General features: G+C 41.3%; 1 protein-coding gene across 1 annotated transcript in view; it reads left to right on the forward strand.

Moving 5' to 3' along the window:
• The window catches only part of ABCB7 (ATP binding cassette subfamily B member 7), a 35,952-nt gene extending 21,010 nt beyond the window's left edge, over nucleotides 1-14,942 (forward strand). Inside the window, exons 6-16 of the mRNA XM_057370137.1 lie at nucleotides 118-386; nucleotides 1,552-1,640; nucleotides 1,727-1,814; nucleotides 2,450-2,624; nucleotides 4,034-4,191; nucleotides 4,722-4,885; nucleotides 5,049-5,178; nucleotides 5,653-5,824; nucleotides 9,406-9,509; nucleotides 11,018-11,125; nucleotides 13,618-14,942. Coding sequence (XP_057226120.1) covers nucleotides 118-386; nucleotides 1,552-1,640; nucleotides 1,727-1,814; nucleotides 2,450-2,624; nucleotides 4,034-4,191; nucleotides 4,722-4,885; nucleotides 5,049-5,178; nucleotides 5,653-5,824; nucleotides 9,406-9,509; nucleotides 11,018-11,125; nucleotides 13,618-13,836 — 1,676 coding nt within the window. The 3' untranslated portion in view covers nucleotides 13,837-14,942. The remainder of the gene's footprint in view (nucleotides 1-117; nucleotides 387-1,551; nucleotides 1,641-1,726; nucleotides 1,815-2,449; nucleotides 2,625-4,033; nucleotides 4,192-4,721; nucleotides 4,886-5,048; nucleotides 5,179-5,652; nucleotides 5,825-9,405; nucleotides 9,510-11,017; nucleotides 11,126-13,617) is intronic.
• The last annotated feature ends 6 nt before the right edge of the window (nucleotides 14,943-14,948 follow it).

The following is a 14,948-nucleotide window of genomic DNA, read 5'->3' on the forward strand; positions in this document are numbered from 1 at the left end:
CCTTTGAACTAGAATTGCTGAAAATATATAAAGAATGAGTCTAGTGTAATTTCATGCATGAAGGGAAGTTGAAAATATAATTATTTTCATTTTGTAAACTTTTTCATCCTTTTTTAGATGGTATCTCAAGAGCTGGGGCAGCACTATTTAATGAAGCAAGAAATGCAGTATTTGGGAAAGTAGCACAAAATTCAATCAGGAGGATAGCCAAGAATGTTTTCCTGCACCTGCACAACCTGGATCTGGCCTTCCATCTAAGCAGGCAAACAGGAGCACTGTCCAAAACCATCGACAGGGGCACAAGGGGCATCAGTTTTGTTCTTAGTGCTTTAGTGTTTAACCTGGGACCTACCATGTTTGAAGTGGCTCTGGTCAGTGGAATTCTGGTAAGTGTGGTTTAGTCAATACTGGAATTGTCTCATTTGGGAATAATATCTGACCAAAGTCTACTGAGTATTAATAACAATAATTGAATTTACAATGTGGTTGTGAAAGCAGCTCCTGTAAAAGAGAGCAATCAGTAATTTTCAAATATCAKTTGCTTTAAATTGGTTTATTTGAAATTATTGTCACATTTAAATCTTCTCTTCAGCCACCTGTATTTATGTGGACAGTTTTTAATGTTTTTCTTCAGCATTGTTGAAAAAATGAAATTAGGAAAGTGAACTCTGCACACAAGTGTCAAATACATCCAGGTAAATAGTGAGGAAACAAAATAAAAATATTGTGGTTTAGTGTGTTGAGGACAGATGAAGGAGTGATTATTGGCTCTTTCCTGAATACTGGACTGATCTTACCCAGAATTTAGAAAAGAACATTAGCTTTTGGAAAACAGCCTTCTCCTGGCAGTTTTTAAGCTTAATAACCTGAAATTTAAACTTTTATAAATAAAACATGCTTCCTGTCTTTGAAATCAGGATCTTTGGGTATTATGTGCAAAAATCTAAATCTAGATCATGTAGCTTAGCCTAAATTAAAACCAAGAATCTTGGTTTGTTTATTARCCTTTTTAGAAGGACTTAATCAAGTTTGAATGGAACAGTTAAATGCCTGTTGCTGTAGGATTACATTTTCCAACCAGTGGAAGTTGCAGACCAGGCTGGCTGTCAGCCAGTCCTCCTTGGGGCTTTTCTCTCTGATGTGCCCTGAAGTACAGAAAATGCTCCCGAAGTTGTTTTGCAAGGCCRTTTATTTTTTCTTCCACAGTCTTCAGCTTGCTTTCAAAATCCATTCCAAAAACATGGAAACAAATACTTATTGTGAAAACAGCACAAGCAGCAGCAGTGTTTGTGTTTTTTAATGTGGAAAATAACTTTTCACTACTACATACACTAGCTCTTGGTTATTGCCTCCAATCTTTTTATCTAAATCCCTCTTGCTGCTTTCCTTTCGAGTTTAAGCCTTTATTTAGCCTTAAGCTGTTCAGAGCATGGATTGTATTGGGTGGGACCATCATTTCTTGTCTTAAAATCAGGAAAGCTTAGCTGGAGACARCAGTGAAGTTTTGCAAATTATGATTCTTTTCTTTTAATTGGACTTTAAATCTTCCAGTATTAYAAATGTGGTGCTGAGTTTGCTTTGGTCACTCTGGGGACGCTGGGAGCYTATGCAGCGTTCACGATAGGAGTTACACAGTGGAGGTAAGGCAGGCCCTGCCCTCACATCCCTCGGGGTGCTCTGATGCCTCACCCTCAGCCTGTGACTGGATCAAACCTTCCCTTCCCAGGACTAAGTTTCGGATAGAAATGAACAAAGCTGATAACGATGCCGGTAATGCTGCCATTGACTCGCTCCTGAATTATGAGACTGTGAAGGTAAGGCCAGTCTTTACTACCAGGCTCTTTGTCTTACTTCTGTCAGCTCTAGGGAAGTGAGTCATAAGATTCATCTTTTCTAGAGCTGCATATTTGGAGCAATAGCATATTTTTAAGCATTATTCATTTGAAGAGTACTGCATGGCATTGACAGAGTAGCAGGAAGGTTGTTAAGGGGGTTGGAAAAAATCTCTTTGCTATTAGTGAGAAGTTTCTTTCATGTCTGAATCACCTTGACCATCAAWTTGTGCAAAAAGTAAACTTAGTCTTGAAGAGGAGGTTTAGGTTGGATATCAGGGAARGGTTCCTCACCCAGAGGGTGTTGGGGCACTGCCCAGGCTCCCCAGGGAATGGGCACAGCCVCAGGGCTGCCAGAGCTCCAGGAGCGTTTGGCCAATGCTCTCAGGCACAGGGTGGGAYTGTTGGGGTGTCTGTGCTGGAKTTGGACTGGATGATCCTTGTGGGTCCCTTCCAGCTCGGGATATTCCATGATTCTTTCCTCCTGGTCGTTAGTACTGTTGGGAGGAGCTGTGTGTGTATCAGTASCCGTACTCTGTTCACACTGCATTTATAGCACCCTAAACAGTCTCACACGTTTGACACTGTCACATTTTCCTTTTTTGTGTCTGCTGTAGTATTTCAACAACGAAAAATACGAAGCCCAACGGTATGATGAGTTCCTGAAGACCTATGAAAAAGCCTCACTGAAGACTACCTCTACCTTAGCTCTCCTCAACTTTGGACAGAGTGCCATATTTAGTGTCGGTTTAACAGCCATCATGGTGCTCGCCAGCCAGGGCATTGTTGCAGGTAACTCATCTGTCTGTAAGCCTAAAATGAGTCTCCTTTACCTTAGTTCATCCATAGTAGAGTTGTTAATTTTATCTAACTGGGAGTTGGTGTGATACTCATTCTGAGAGGTTTTGCTTGAGAGTTTTTTACTTAGGTTTTGTCTATTTCTGCTTCTTGGAGTATTATTAATTCCATTCTATATCTCTCTCAAGGACTCTCAATCATACTATGATTTTATCAAAAACATTTTAAAAGTTTAGCAGTTAAAGAAAGATCCCAAGAAGAATATCACTTCAGGAAGTTTTTCTTGAGGGTTTCTGAATGGCACTTCTATAGATACAAATATTTCTGTGGACCTTGTACAAAAATCMTTTCTGTTTTCCCTTCTTTCTTTCTCTGTTGGCAAGACTCAGAACTTCTCCTTAGTACCCATGTGCTTTGTCTCCAGTAGTTTTGTTTCCAATAATTCACTTTCCTTACAGTAATAAGGGCACATTATTAAAATAATTGCTTCCATATGTTCCGTCCTTGTCTAATTTACTACATAAAGTAAAGCATGCTTGATTAGGAAGACACAATACAAGCTTCAAATACAGAATTGGGATGAAGCTCAGCTAAAGCAAGGTTTAGAGTAAAAATAATGATGCTTTCAAGACTGTTATCATCCAGAAGTGTTTGAAGGGCAGACCTTTATACCACGTGTTCTTTCTTGCATCTGCTTTGCCCTTTTTAAAGATGCCAGGGCAGGGAAGRGTTACACTGAACAGATCAGTCAGTAGGTGCAGTTTATAGCTGTTCTTAGGAAGATCTACAATAGCTTTAAGCAGGATGGTAGAAATATGGCTTTAAATCATCTTTCTGGGCCTGTTTCAGCTGCACTGACCTGGCACTTACCTTTAGCTGGTGTGTCATCCTGAGTTTCCCTTGATCAGCCTGTTTGATACTGAGCTGCCCAGAGGTTCTCACTGTGTTTTAGTAGCTCTGTGGTACATGCAATATGAAAGCTCTCTCTTGATCATGACAAATTCTATCATTTGGATTTGTCTGTAATTGTACTTAAGATTGTCTTCCTTGATTTGTGCTTCCATATATTATTTCCTCCTCTTTTAACTTCCCTAGGCCTCTCTGTGGATTTTACAGCTGTACAAGCTGATGYTTTATATTCTGCTTCCCTTATTTGCCAGTGCTAGTATATCTTTTTTRAAGTGAAATCTGCACAAACACTGCCATTTGTTTCAGGCACCCCTATATAAAATCTGAGGTTCTGGGGATGGGTTTTGTTTGCTTTTTAAAAACCTGGATTTAGAAATGGGATGAAAGAAATCAAACTTGATTGCCTTGACTTTTTTTTTTTAATTTTTCTGTGTGTCCTAACAAGGCAACCCTTCAAGTCTCCTTATTCTCTCACACTTCTTTTTTTTCTTAAGGCAGCCTTTCTGTTGGAGATCTGGTAATGGTGAATGGATTGCTGTTCCAGCTTTCTCTGCCCCTAAACTTCCTGGGAACAGTATACAGAGAGACAAGACAAGCGCTTATAGACATGAATACCCTGTTTACACTTCTCAGTGTAGATACCAAAATTAAAGTAAGTAGCAGCTTATTTTCCTAAACTACCTGGGTATGTGATACTGTTTGTGGCAATGCCATCATTTAATCCTCTTCCTTATCTTCCAGGTTTAATTTCTATTCATGAAARAGCTGTTGGGTATAAGGTTGCTGTTCTGCCTCCTCCTTAAGTGCAGTTACTGCAATAGCAGTAATTTTTTTTTCTTGCAGAGAAGCAAAAATCCCTTCATGGGAGCTGTGTTTGTATTGAGATTTTTGTATTTAAGTATTCATGCCTCRTGCTTGAATTTTTATTGGTAATTAATGATGCAGAATATATTGCAAAAGAAGTTATGAGGCAGAGTGTTTACTGCAGGAATTCTTACTTCCTTTGGGGAAAAGGAGGAGCAAACCAATGTCACTTGTATAGTAAATTGTGATTAGTTTTCACATATCTGAGCTGGAGTGTCTGTTTGCCTTCTGAGGTGATGAAAAAGGCTCTGTTCAGCTTGTTGAAGTGTTGGATCTCCTTTCTGGGCAGCAGATAAAGTGGGACTCTTCTTTTCATAGGACAAAGAGCTGGCTCCACCCCTGCAGATCACCCCTCAGACTGCTTCCATTGCCTTTGACAATGTGCATTTCGAATACCTGGAGGGGCAGAAAGTCCTTGATGGAGTGTCCTTCGAAGTCCCTGCAGGAAAAAAAGTGGCCATTGTAGGAGGTAGTGGGTCAGGGTGGGTAAATGGACTAAATATGCCAATCAATGCAGATTTAGTTTCTTAAATGTGGTGCTGCTTGTGTTTCCTTTTTATTATTTTTCTTTGTACATCATTCCGATTGGAAACTGTAAATGGCAAACCAGGATGTAACATTAACTTCAATTCTTTTCAATTCCAGGAAAAGCACCATTGTGAGGTTATTATTTCGTTTCTATGAACCTCAGAAAGGAAATATTTATGTTGCTGGACAGAACATCCAGGATGTCAGTTTGGAAAGTCTGAGAAAGGCAATAGGAGTTGTGCCTCAGGTATTCCATGTTTCCTTCTCCCCAGATAGTCCATTGTAATAGTATCTGGCACTGTGGTTCAGTGAAGGCCAATCCTAATGCAGTGGTGTTGCATCGTAACTTTCAAAGGAACTAGACTTTTTTCCCCCCCCAGGAAATATTATGTTTTTATATGCATCATCATATAGATCCAATTTCTGAAATGTATTTAAGCCTCCCCATGAGAAACTGCCTGCAGCTTTAAGTGATTTAGCTTCATAGTTGATTACCAGCCGTAATGAGTTAGCAAAGTGGTGAAAATATGCATGACATATATGTTTAGGACACAAAATACATTAATCCCTTTTTTGGGAAAAGAAATTGCCCTGAACACTTTTACCTTCAGGCTTTGTAAAGAAAAATATGAGCTGTTCTGTATTGATTCTTTCATGGGCTGGGGATAGTTTTTAAGCTGTTCATGGTTTCTTATTTCAAATGTCCTTCCCCCAAATGCAGGATGCTGTTCTCTTCCATAACACCATCTACTACAACCTGCTCTATGGCAACACAGGAGCCACAGAAGAGGAGGTGTAYGCGGTGGCCAAGATGGCAGGGATCCACGATGCCATCCTGAGGATGCCCAATGGCTACAACACCCAGGTCGGGGAGCGAGGCCTCAAGCTCTCAGGTTGGCTCCCAGCCTCTTTGTATCCCTTTTGCTGCCTCAAAGTTCCTTGCAGGGTTTAGTTCTCAGGTGTGCTTTTAGCTTGTTTAGCTTAAAGCGTGGAATCGTTAAGGTTGGAAAATACCTCCAAGATTGAGTTCAGCCTTTGACTGACTCCCACCATGCCCACTAATCCACATCACCARSTGCCAYRTCCRCTCCTTTTTAGAACGCTTCCAGGGATGGTGATTCCACCACTGCCTTGGACAACCTGTTGCAATGCGTGACTTTTCAGTGAAGAAATCCTTCCTATCATCCAACCTGAACCTCCCCTGGAACAGATTGAGGTTGTTTCCTCTTGTCCTGTCCCTTGGTCCCTGGAAGCAGAGCCTGACCCTRTGGGRTTGTGGARAGACAGAAGGTCCCCCTGAGCCTCCTTTTCTCCATGCTTAGCCCCCAGCTCCCTGAGCTGCTCCTTGTAGGACTCAATTCCAGACACTTCCCCAGCTCCATGTCCCTTCTCTGGACACCCTTCAGCCCCTCAATGTCCTTGTAGAGTGCAGCCCAAAATACCTACCTGTAAAAGCTAAATATTAGTATGAAGGTCTGTAGTTTAAGGCAGCTGTAGTCTGCCAGATGTTCAAAAGAATGTATTTTCAGGGGATAGTGTTAAATGAGATTATATGTAAGGCTGGAGGTGCATCTAAGGAAAAATGATCATTCATATAATCTGAGTAGTGGACTAAAATTGGAAAGTCTGTGTGTGCTTTGGGCCCTCTCATGCTGAAGGAAAGGAGCACAGGGTTGCAGCAGGTGCAGACAGAGGTGCTGCCTGTTGCAGAGGCAGCTCTGASGGGTGTTTCATTCTCTGCAGCTGCTGCAGCCAGGAGTCCTGGTTCCTTTGGAGCAGGAGATCAGAGGGTACAGCCTGTACCCAGACTGTGTGTGCAGGAGGAAGCGTGCACTGTGCAGAAGGGGATTACAGAGAAGCCTGGAAGGGAAATAAAATATGCCAAGCACAGATCTGGGTGAGGGAATAGAAGGTGCTAAATAGGTACCGGCAGAACWGGAGAGAATCGTGCTAACAATGAAAGATTTGTCTTGTGCTGCCTGTCTCCCCACACGAGTAATTGCTAGAAAGAGAATTTGACTGACAATAGGTTTGAAATGTCTTGGTGTTTAAAGGAGGATAGAATGGTTTCAATTGGAGGGAATCTTCAGAAAATCATCCTCACCAACCCCCCTGCTGTGAGCAGGGGCATCTTTCACTAGATCAGGTTGCTCAAAGCCTTGACCTTATGTTGAGGTTTAGACTGGATTTTAGGAGAAATTTCTTCATGGAAAGGGTTGTCCAGCCCTAGCATGGGTGCCCAGGGCAGTGGTGGGGTCCTCGTGCTTGGAGGGATTTAACAGACACGTGGATGTGGCRCTTGGGGACATGGATTAGTGGTGGCCTCAGCAGTGCTGGAGAAACAGTTGGACTCCACGGTGTTAGGGGACTTTTCCAACCTCAGTGATTCCATGATTCTGTGTCCCTTTGAAAGTCTGGAGCATTGTGTGTGGGTATGTTGGAGTTTCCTTCTGATCTGGAGAGTCCTGTAACAGAGCCTTTCTGAAAATGGGTTCTGCCTTTCCTCCATCCTTCCACTGTTGCTGCTTCCACTGGGATGCTCATAAGCACCCACCTGCCAGTGCTTCCACAAAGGTGGTGTTTAGAAAGGTGAGGGAGTTTGTTCTTTTCCTGGTTTGTTTTTATTTAAAGAAGAAAGAGTAAAATACTCAGAAGAAAGACAGTGGCATTCTTTCAGGATAGAAAGGAGCTCCAAGTGGCCATCTGCCACTGAAATAACAGTTTCAGTTTCTTTTTTTCAACAATTCGATGAGTATTGACAAATTACAGTAGTAAACAAGCTTCAGAAATGTGTGCAGCCACAATACAGGAGTCTCAGGCCAGTCCTCTCAGAAATAGCATCATTGTTCGAAGGATTGGAGATATTAAATGGAAGGCTATGAGTTCATCAGTGGCTCTGTAAAAAGCTACTGCTAATTGGAATCAATAGTTTTGTCAGTAGTAGAATGGTGCCCTAAAGAAAGATATGTATTGGATTAATTTCAGAATCAGTTTGAGGTTTTTTTAAGGTGGGTGAAGCTTCTTCAAGTCTGAGGAGAACACAAAGTCCTGATTTGTTCTGTTACTTTGCAGCAGAAATAGGAGGAGTAAAAAATGTGAATTGAAGTGGCCCTCTTTAAAAACCAGGGATTTAGGTGCTTGATGGAAAAACAAGATTTTAGCTGCAATGACAGCTTTACCAATTTAAATGGTGATGTAGCGTTTTGTGCAGTTCTTGCTGTTCTCAAGGATTGATTCATCAAGAATAAAGAATGAAAACCAAATTGTTTGGGTTGTTCCAAGTAGAAGCCACGTCAGTGTTGTCTAATAGATGTGTAATAGAGCAGTAACAGCCCCAAGTCCCTGATTTTGTGAATGGAGCAGTTCCTGTGCTGCTGCCCTGAGTGAGAATGGGAAACAACATGAGACCAGTGGATCTGCTGCAAATATAAGGAATTTTGTTACTGAAATGCATCTTTCAACCATGGATATTGACAAGCTGTGAGTTTTGAAGATGCTGTGTAGGGAAGGGAGGGAGARCACGCTAAAATAGACCGAGTAAATCATGCAGTTCTAATTGCTCCTGAGTTCTGCCAAAGACACTTTCAAATGTGAACTGCAGCATTACCACCAGCCTTTTCAATAGTTCAGGAAAGCATGTTTCTCTCCTGATAGGAATGGAGCATTAACAAGAATATAATGGTATTAAATGGAATGTGTGGAAGTCTTGAGTGAAACAAAGGAGGACAAGTGCACAAATGTGACGTGTTTGCGTCGTGTACCAAATGTTTAGCAGATTTGAAGTTCTCAAATGCACCTGTTTTCCTGTCTGTAAAAGTTGTCCTGAGTTATTCTTGAGTAGATGTTGGCTGTAAGAATTGTTTAAGGAAGGAAACTAGTCTGAAACTGGGTTAAATGAGAAACCACCAGGCTTAGATTGCAGGCTGAAGGTGCTTTTCAGTACCATATTAACTGTTCTTGAGTGAAATTTGCCATTACGGGGTGGAAAGTTGGATGAATATCAAGGAGAGACTTGAAAGACACAATGTGTGAGCAAAATGCATGAAATCCTGTACAGCAGGTGTGGACAGAGCACTGGTGAGAGAAAACAGTATTTGTGTGTGCAGAGTTACTGGATAGGGCAGAGCTTAGGCCAGGTAAATGGGCTCCTACTCCCAGGTGGGCAGTGTGAGTAACTGCACAGCATTGTTACTCACCTGTGTGAGACTCCTGCCTTGGAACAGACAAAATAGTGCTCTGTCCTCTCCAAAAGGATGAACAATCTTGAATCACTGTGAATTTACCAGGAAGCAGAAACTTGTGTGCTATCTTATGTAACATGTCAAATATTTGTCAGCATTAACTATGATGTCTAAAAAAAGGGAAAAAGCTGGGAACCAACCCTCAAAAGTAACGTCTGCTGTTGAATTTAGATTATCATAATTGTAACTTAATCTTTTTTCTTTTTTTTTTTTTCTCTTTCCCCCTCATTCAGGAGGAGAAAAGCAAAGAGTTGCAATTGCTAGAGCAATGTTAAAGGAGCCATTTATTTTTCTCTATGATGAAGCCACATCATCTTTAGATTCAATTACAGAAGAGGTAAATTGGGATAAAAAATTCTAAAATTTAGGTGGTGCAATGGTGTCTGRTTCTGATGTTTTTCCATGTTCTTTTCCTCTCAGAAGGAATTCTATTTTTTTCAAGTGTTTTCTCAGTATTATTAAGACATGCTGTGTCTCAGCTGTCCTAAAGAGCAGAGCAGATATTCTCAGACTACCTGGAGATAGTGAGGGGTATCAGCTGTCACTGGGGTATTTTCTGTTTAAGCTTTGAAAGTCCCATTCACTTTGACAATTCAYTCTTTGAAACTGGTGCAACTACCTCAGGTGTCCATGAAGTATGAAGCTTTCCAGTCTGCTTTAAAAGGTGTTTAGATGGCATCTAGCATCCATCAAAAAAGCCTTCTAAATAGCTGTGACATAATGCAGGACAAAAAACACCTCTTACTGGGTGTTCAGCAGAGGCAGATCAGGAAGGTGTGACCTGCAGTGCTGATGTTCAGTTGTGTTCATTCCACACTGGTGTTGTGACACTATGACAGGAACTGCATCAGGTTTCATAACAACATCTCTGCTAAAGCACAAAACTCAGTGCCAGCAGTAATTTCCCAAACTAATGTCATCAGAAACTAGCTAAGCCACAGCTCTGTTCACTTATGCAGATTATTGAGTGAATTTGTTGAGCTGTAATCAATTACTTTCAATTTCCAGATGCAAAGAATCCAGAGGATGAGCTGTACATCCATGTAGCACAGCTTCCTCCTGGACCAGAAATGTCCATATCACACTCAGTCCTACAGAACAGCACCTGGATTCTTTCTTGTTTTGCTGTATCTGTTGCAAAAGTCAAGAGCAAAGCTGAAGGTGTCACAGCAGAAATGCACTTGAAAGACACCAAGCAAAAATGAGGCTTTTCCACAAGAGTATGGGAATGGAAATGTTTTTTGACAAAAATTTTCAGGGAAATAAAGTGGACCCTTGGCTTATGGTAGTGAGGGCACAAATTCCCAGTCAGTGTTCCTTGCAGAGGAATGTGGTTTGGAAGGTGGCATAGAGCTCACAAAGGAAACACTGGATAGATGGATAATTCCCAGAATTGCTCTGACTTTATGTTCCACATTGGCATGATATTGAGARGGACTTTTTCTGTAACTTCCATTGGAAAGTATTATTATTATCACCATGAGGTGTTCTTGTTTTCAGATGCTTTTGCTGCTGTTTGTTGCTTGTGTAGCATGGCTCCGTGGGGAAGTTTTTCCTGAAATGAAGTGACAMTTCTCTTCCTTTGTCCCTGGGGATAGCTGTGTTTTTCTGTGAATACAAGATTTTTTTTCAGTTTGAGGCTTTAACAAAACCACAGTTTCATGTTTGGGACTCTTCAGTTTCTCCTGTAAGCACTCGTGGCTGTTTGTTATTGGGAAGCTGTAGCAGTACCAGAGATGTTTCTCAAAACTTATTTACCATAATTTGCATATTTCCAGCAGCATTTTATGTCTCCTCATCTCACCCAGGAGAGTGTAAGAGTTTGTGTCTGTTCCAATTTTGCAGAACATTCTCAAAGCCATGAGGGACATGGTGAAGCACCGGACGTCGATTTTCATTGCCCACAGGTTGTCCACGGTGGTGGATGCAGATGAGATCATCGTGCTGAGTCAGGTGAGGGCTCACCTGCTGCTGGGTGACTTTCACATCATGTCAGGGTTTGCTTTAGGGACTCTGTGTGTCCRGTTTGAATTATTACACTCCACCAAGCTGCTGAAAGTTCTTTCTTTGGAAATGAACCATGTTTGAAAATTCCAGCCCTAGCTTGGCATGTGTGACTGTCTGGTATATTGTTGTTTTTCTGCCTTATTGTTGCATGTTTTTAATGGAATTTTTTGCATGCTTCTGTCAGATGAAGTTTCTTAATGTGTTCCTCCAATTCATGCTTCACTCTCATGCTCAGTGAGTGTCTGGTTTTCACATACATCCATTTTTCCCTCTCGTTGCAGAGAGGACAGCATGTTCCGTTCCCATGCAGATAGAACTATTGCAGGATTGTTCAACCTAATTACGTTAAAAGTCTGAGCACCATTCTCTGTTGTACCTGTAGAAAAGTGTGATTGTTTCCTTTCTGTAGGCTTCTCTTCCAAGAAAAAAACAGTTTCAACATTTGAGTCCCTAATATCACTGTTGAGTTGTTGCCTCATACTCAGTCTGTCCAAAGTCCAGTTTTTTCTCTATTACCCATATCTGGCAAGAGATTTAAAATAAACAAATGTCCTTATGATAACTTCATAACTATTCTGTGAACTGATAATGCTGAAAGTACAGTGCTCTAATCTGCTGATAATAGATGTTAAATTTATCTCAGCATTCATTTTTATCAGTCRCTATTTATAAGCTTGTGCTCATAGGTGTATTTAGTGACTTAAAATACACATCTAAAAGCAAATAAATTATTCTTACACTGCATTCAATGATTTCATGGACAGTTAGAACCATATCTTATGAAATGGTGACATTTGCTACACAAAACTCACCTTTATATGAGGATAAAGTCATGGAATAAATCATTGCAGCTCTCCATGGAGTTTTTATTCAGTTTTGAGCTGCTTTTTTTTTCAGCTTTTGCTGGAAAATCCCCTCCTAAGGTGTATCCTTTCTCCAAGTGCACGTTAAAACATCTCACAAACATTTTGTAACACGCCACAAGGCAAGCCGCAGTTTTTTGTTTGCCACACAAGTTTTCACAGCTTCCTAAGAGTGTGTTTTGTGTTGTAGTGTAACTGTTAAATTAAAAATAAAAGCACAGCCTCGAACTGTGAAGGAGCCAGGGTGCTCCCTTTCCTGAAGGATGGAACCAGGGTGGGGGATGAGGGAGGCAGCTGTGTGTGCTGCTGCCATCCCAGCAGGATGGAGGTGTTAGCAGCTGGATAAATAAGGCTCAGGAGCAGGGATGGGGCAGCAGGATTGGGGCTGCTTTTGCATAGCAATGGTAATCATTGAATCACAATTCCAGAACCTTTGCCGAGGTAAAACCAGAGTCATTCCTGAGTTGCAGTAATAATACAGATCCTGATGCTATGAAGCTGAGCAGAAAAGTTACATTTTTCAGGAGTGTTTGAGACTTGCTGAAAAAAAGCCATAATTCAAATCCTGGTCTCTGCTACAATGAAATCCAAATTAATTACATTAAGGATTTAAATAAATTCTGTAATTCTGTTGATCGAGTACATGTTTGTTCAGATTCCACTGGCACAACTATTAATAGGAGTGCCAAGACCCAAATTTTTTCCCAGCATGTCCATCAGCAGATGTCACGAGGAGGTAGATTTAATTGTAAATCATAATTTAGGGCTAATATGGAATCCATGTGGTTGCCTGTATAATGCTGTCCTTTCCCAGAAKGATGACTAGCTGGAGAGTGAATATATTAGTTTAATTTGGAGTCAGTGAATGTGTCTCTCAAAGTAAAARGATGAGTCTGGTTCTTTGAAGAGTGGTGGGGTTTCTCTGTAGGATTGGAGTTCTCATGGAGGTCTCCTCTCCARCTCTTTCTTGTATTTCCACAGTGATAGTCAATAAATCATCTCTGCTCCTGGGAGCAGCCCAGAGAACTGAACTGCTCACACAATTTTGATGCTGGTGGTTGCAGTGACACAAGCTACAGAGCACCCATAAAAGCACAATTTACACTGATTGTTTTCAGGATTTGATTTTAAATGTGCTCTGCTTGTCTCATATACCCCAGTCTGTTTGCTCTTCTCCACATGTGTTTGTCACCGAGCAGAGACAAATACATGTTTATTTTGGTACATTCATGTGACCTTTGCAGGAGTAGTTCAACACCTTGCTCCTCATATAGAGGTCCACATTTACTTTAAATAATTCCTCCAGTAGATAGGAAAACTTCCCATACTGGTGGGCTTTAAATTTTGTCCACATGGACAAAAGGCACCTCCAGTCTGAGAAGAGCACAGTTCCTTGTTTCCATCTGGCAGTGGGACACACAAGTGAGTGCACTGTGCATTCAGTCTTTCCTTGCTGTCTCAAGCTCCTTCTCATTCAAACTGCTCTAATGCATGCTGTGAAGCTGTGGTCCAGAGGCTGGCATATTCCTGAGGATCTGGCACTATGAATTCCTGACTCCCTGTCCGTTTTTGCAGGGTAAAGTCGCAGAACGTGGCAAGCACGCAGAGCTCCTGGCGAATCCCAGCAATCTCTACTATGAGATGTGGCACACACAGAGCAGCAAAGTGCTCCACAGTCACAACAACCCGGACTGGAAAGAGAGGAATAACCGGACATCCAAAGAGGAGGAAAGGAAGAARCTAGAAGAAGAAATTAACAACAGCGTGAAAGGCTGTGGGAACTGTTCGTGCTGAGTACCATCCTGGATCTTGTACAGCAGGTTAAAAGTGCACAAGAATACAGTGAAATGCAGCTCTTGTTTTTAAGTCAGCATTCAAAAACTTCTGGGTTTTGCAGTTTTTGGATTTTACAGTTCCACAGAGGGACATAATTTCAACCAAAGGAGTTCTATTTTTGCATCTTTAGAAATCTCTACTATTCAGTGGCATCTGCAAGAGCTGAGCTTTTTCAAAAACTTTAAACTTCCCAGTCAAGAGTGTAATTTATGGCAATTTTTAGGCATTGGTAAATTCTCCTGGTAGTTGCTTGATGTGGATTATTAAATTATAAACAGACATGTCCTTGATTTACATTATTTCTCATCATTGATGGTTGATAAATACGTCATATTTTAATTGTAATTGGGCTAATTTGAACTCATTTGCTAATGGGGAAGATGCCTTTTAAATTCTTCAGTGGTGTTCTGGTTTAAAATCTTCCTTGTAAAAAGTACAGCCTCAACAAAACATTAGGCTTCTAGCAGCAAACTAAATATTGGAATTACCCCTCTCCCCTTTCAGAAGCACCGTTTATGCTGCACTATGAGGAAGTGGATTGGTATTATTCTAAAGGAAAACTAACAGCATTTTAAAGTGAAAAATGAACAAACCTGARTTCAGGATTCTGTATCCTCAGCATCTGCTGTAGTAGTCAAAGCAGAACRCAGTCACTCTTTCCAGTTCAGTCATGGTCTTAGGGAGCAATTAAGATTCAATAAAGACTTCCATAAATTTCTATTATCTCATTAATGTATGAGAAAATGACCTGGATAATGCTGAAAGCATTGCTATAATAATCTYCTCCTTTCAACAGCCACAACTTCTCCAGTGGGAGGAAACCTCAGCCTTTGGGATCTGCAGGACACTGTGGGTGTGTCCAGTTTGGGTGGGAGGGGCTGCAGGGGTCACTGCTGGGAGAATGTGCCAGAAGCTTCCCCTGTGTGCTCCTGAGCCAGGGCCAGGCCCATCACCAAGAGGAAAAGGCACTGCTGGAGTCATGGGTTTGGGAAGGGAGGAAAAGCCCTGTAGGTGTAAGAGCAACCCAGCTGGAGAGAGGAGGGGGAACATGTGAGAGCAGCAGCCCTGCA

This window comes from Malurus melanocephalus, unplaced genomic scaffold (assembly GCF_030028575.1).
Source record: "Malurus melanocephalus ecotype Western Australia unplaced genomic scaffold, MMel_1.1 scaffold_120, whole genome shotgun sequence".
NCBI lineage: Eukaryota > Metazoa > Chordata > Aves > Passeriformes > Maluridae > Malurus > Malurus melanocephalus.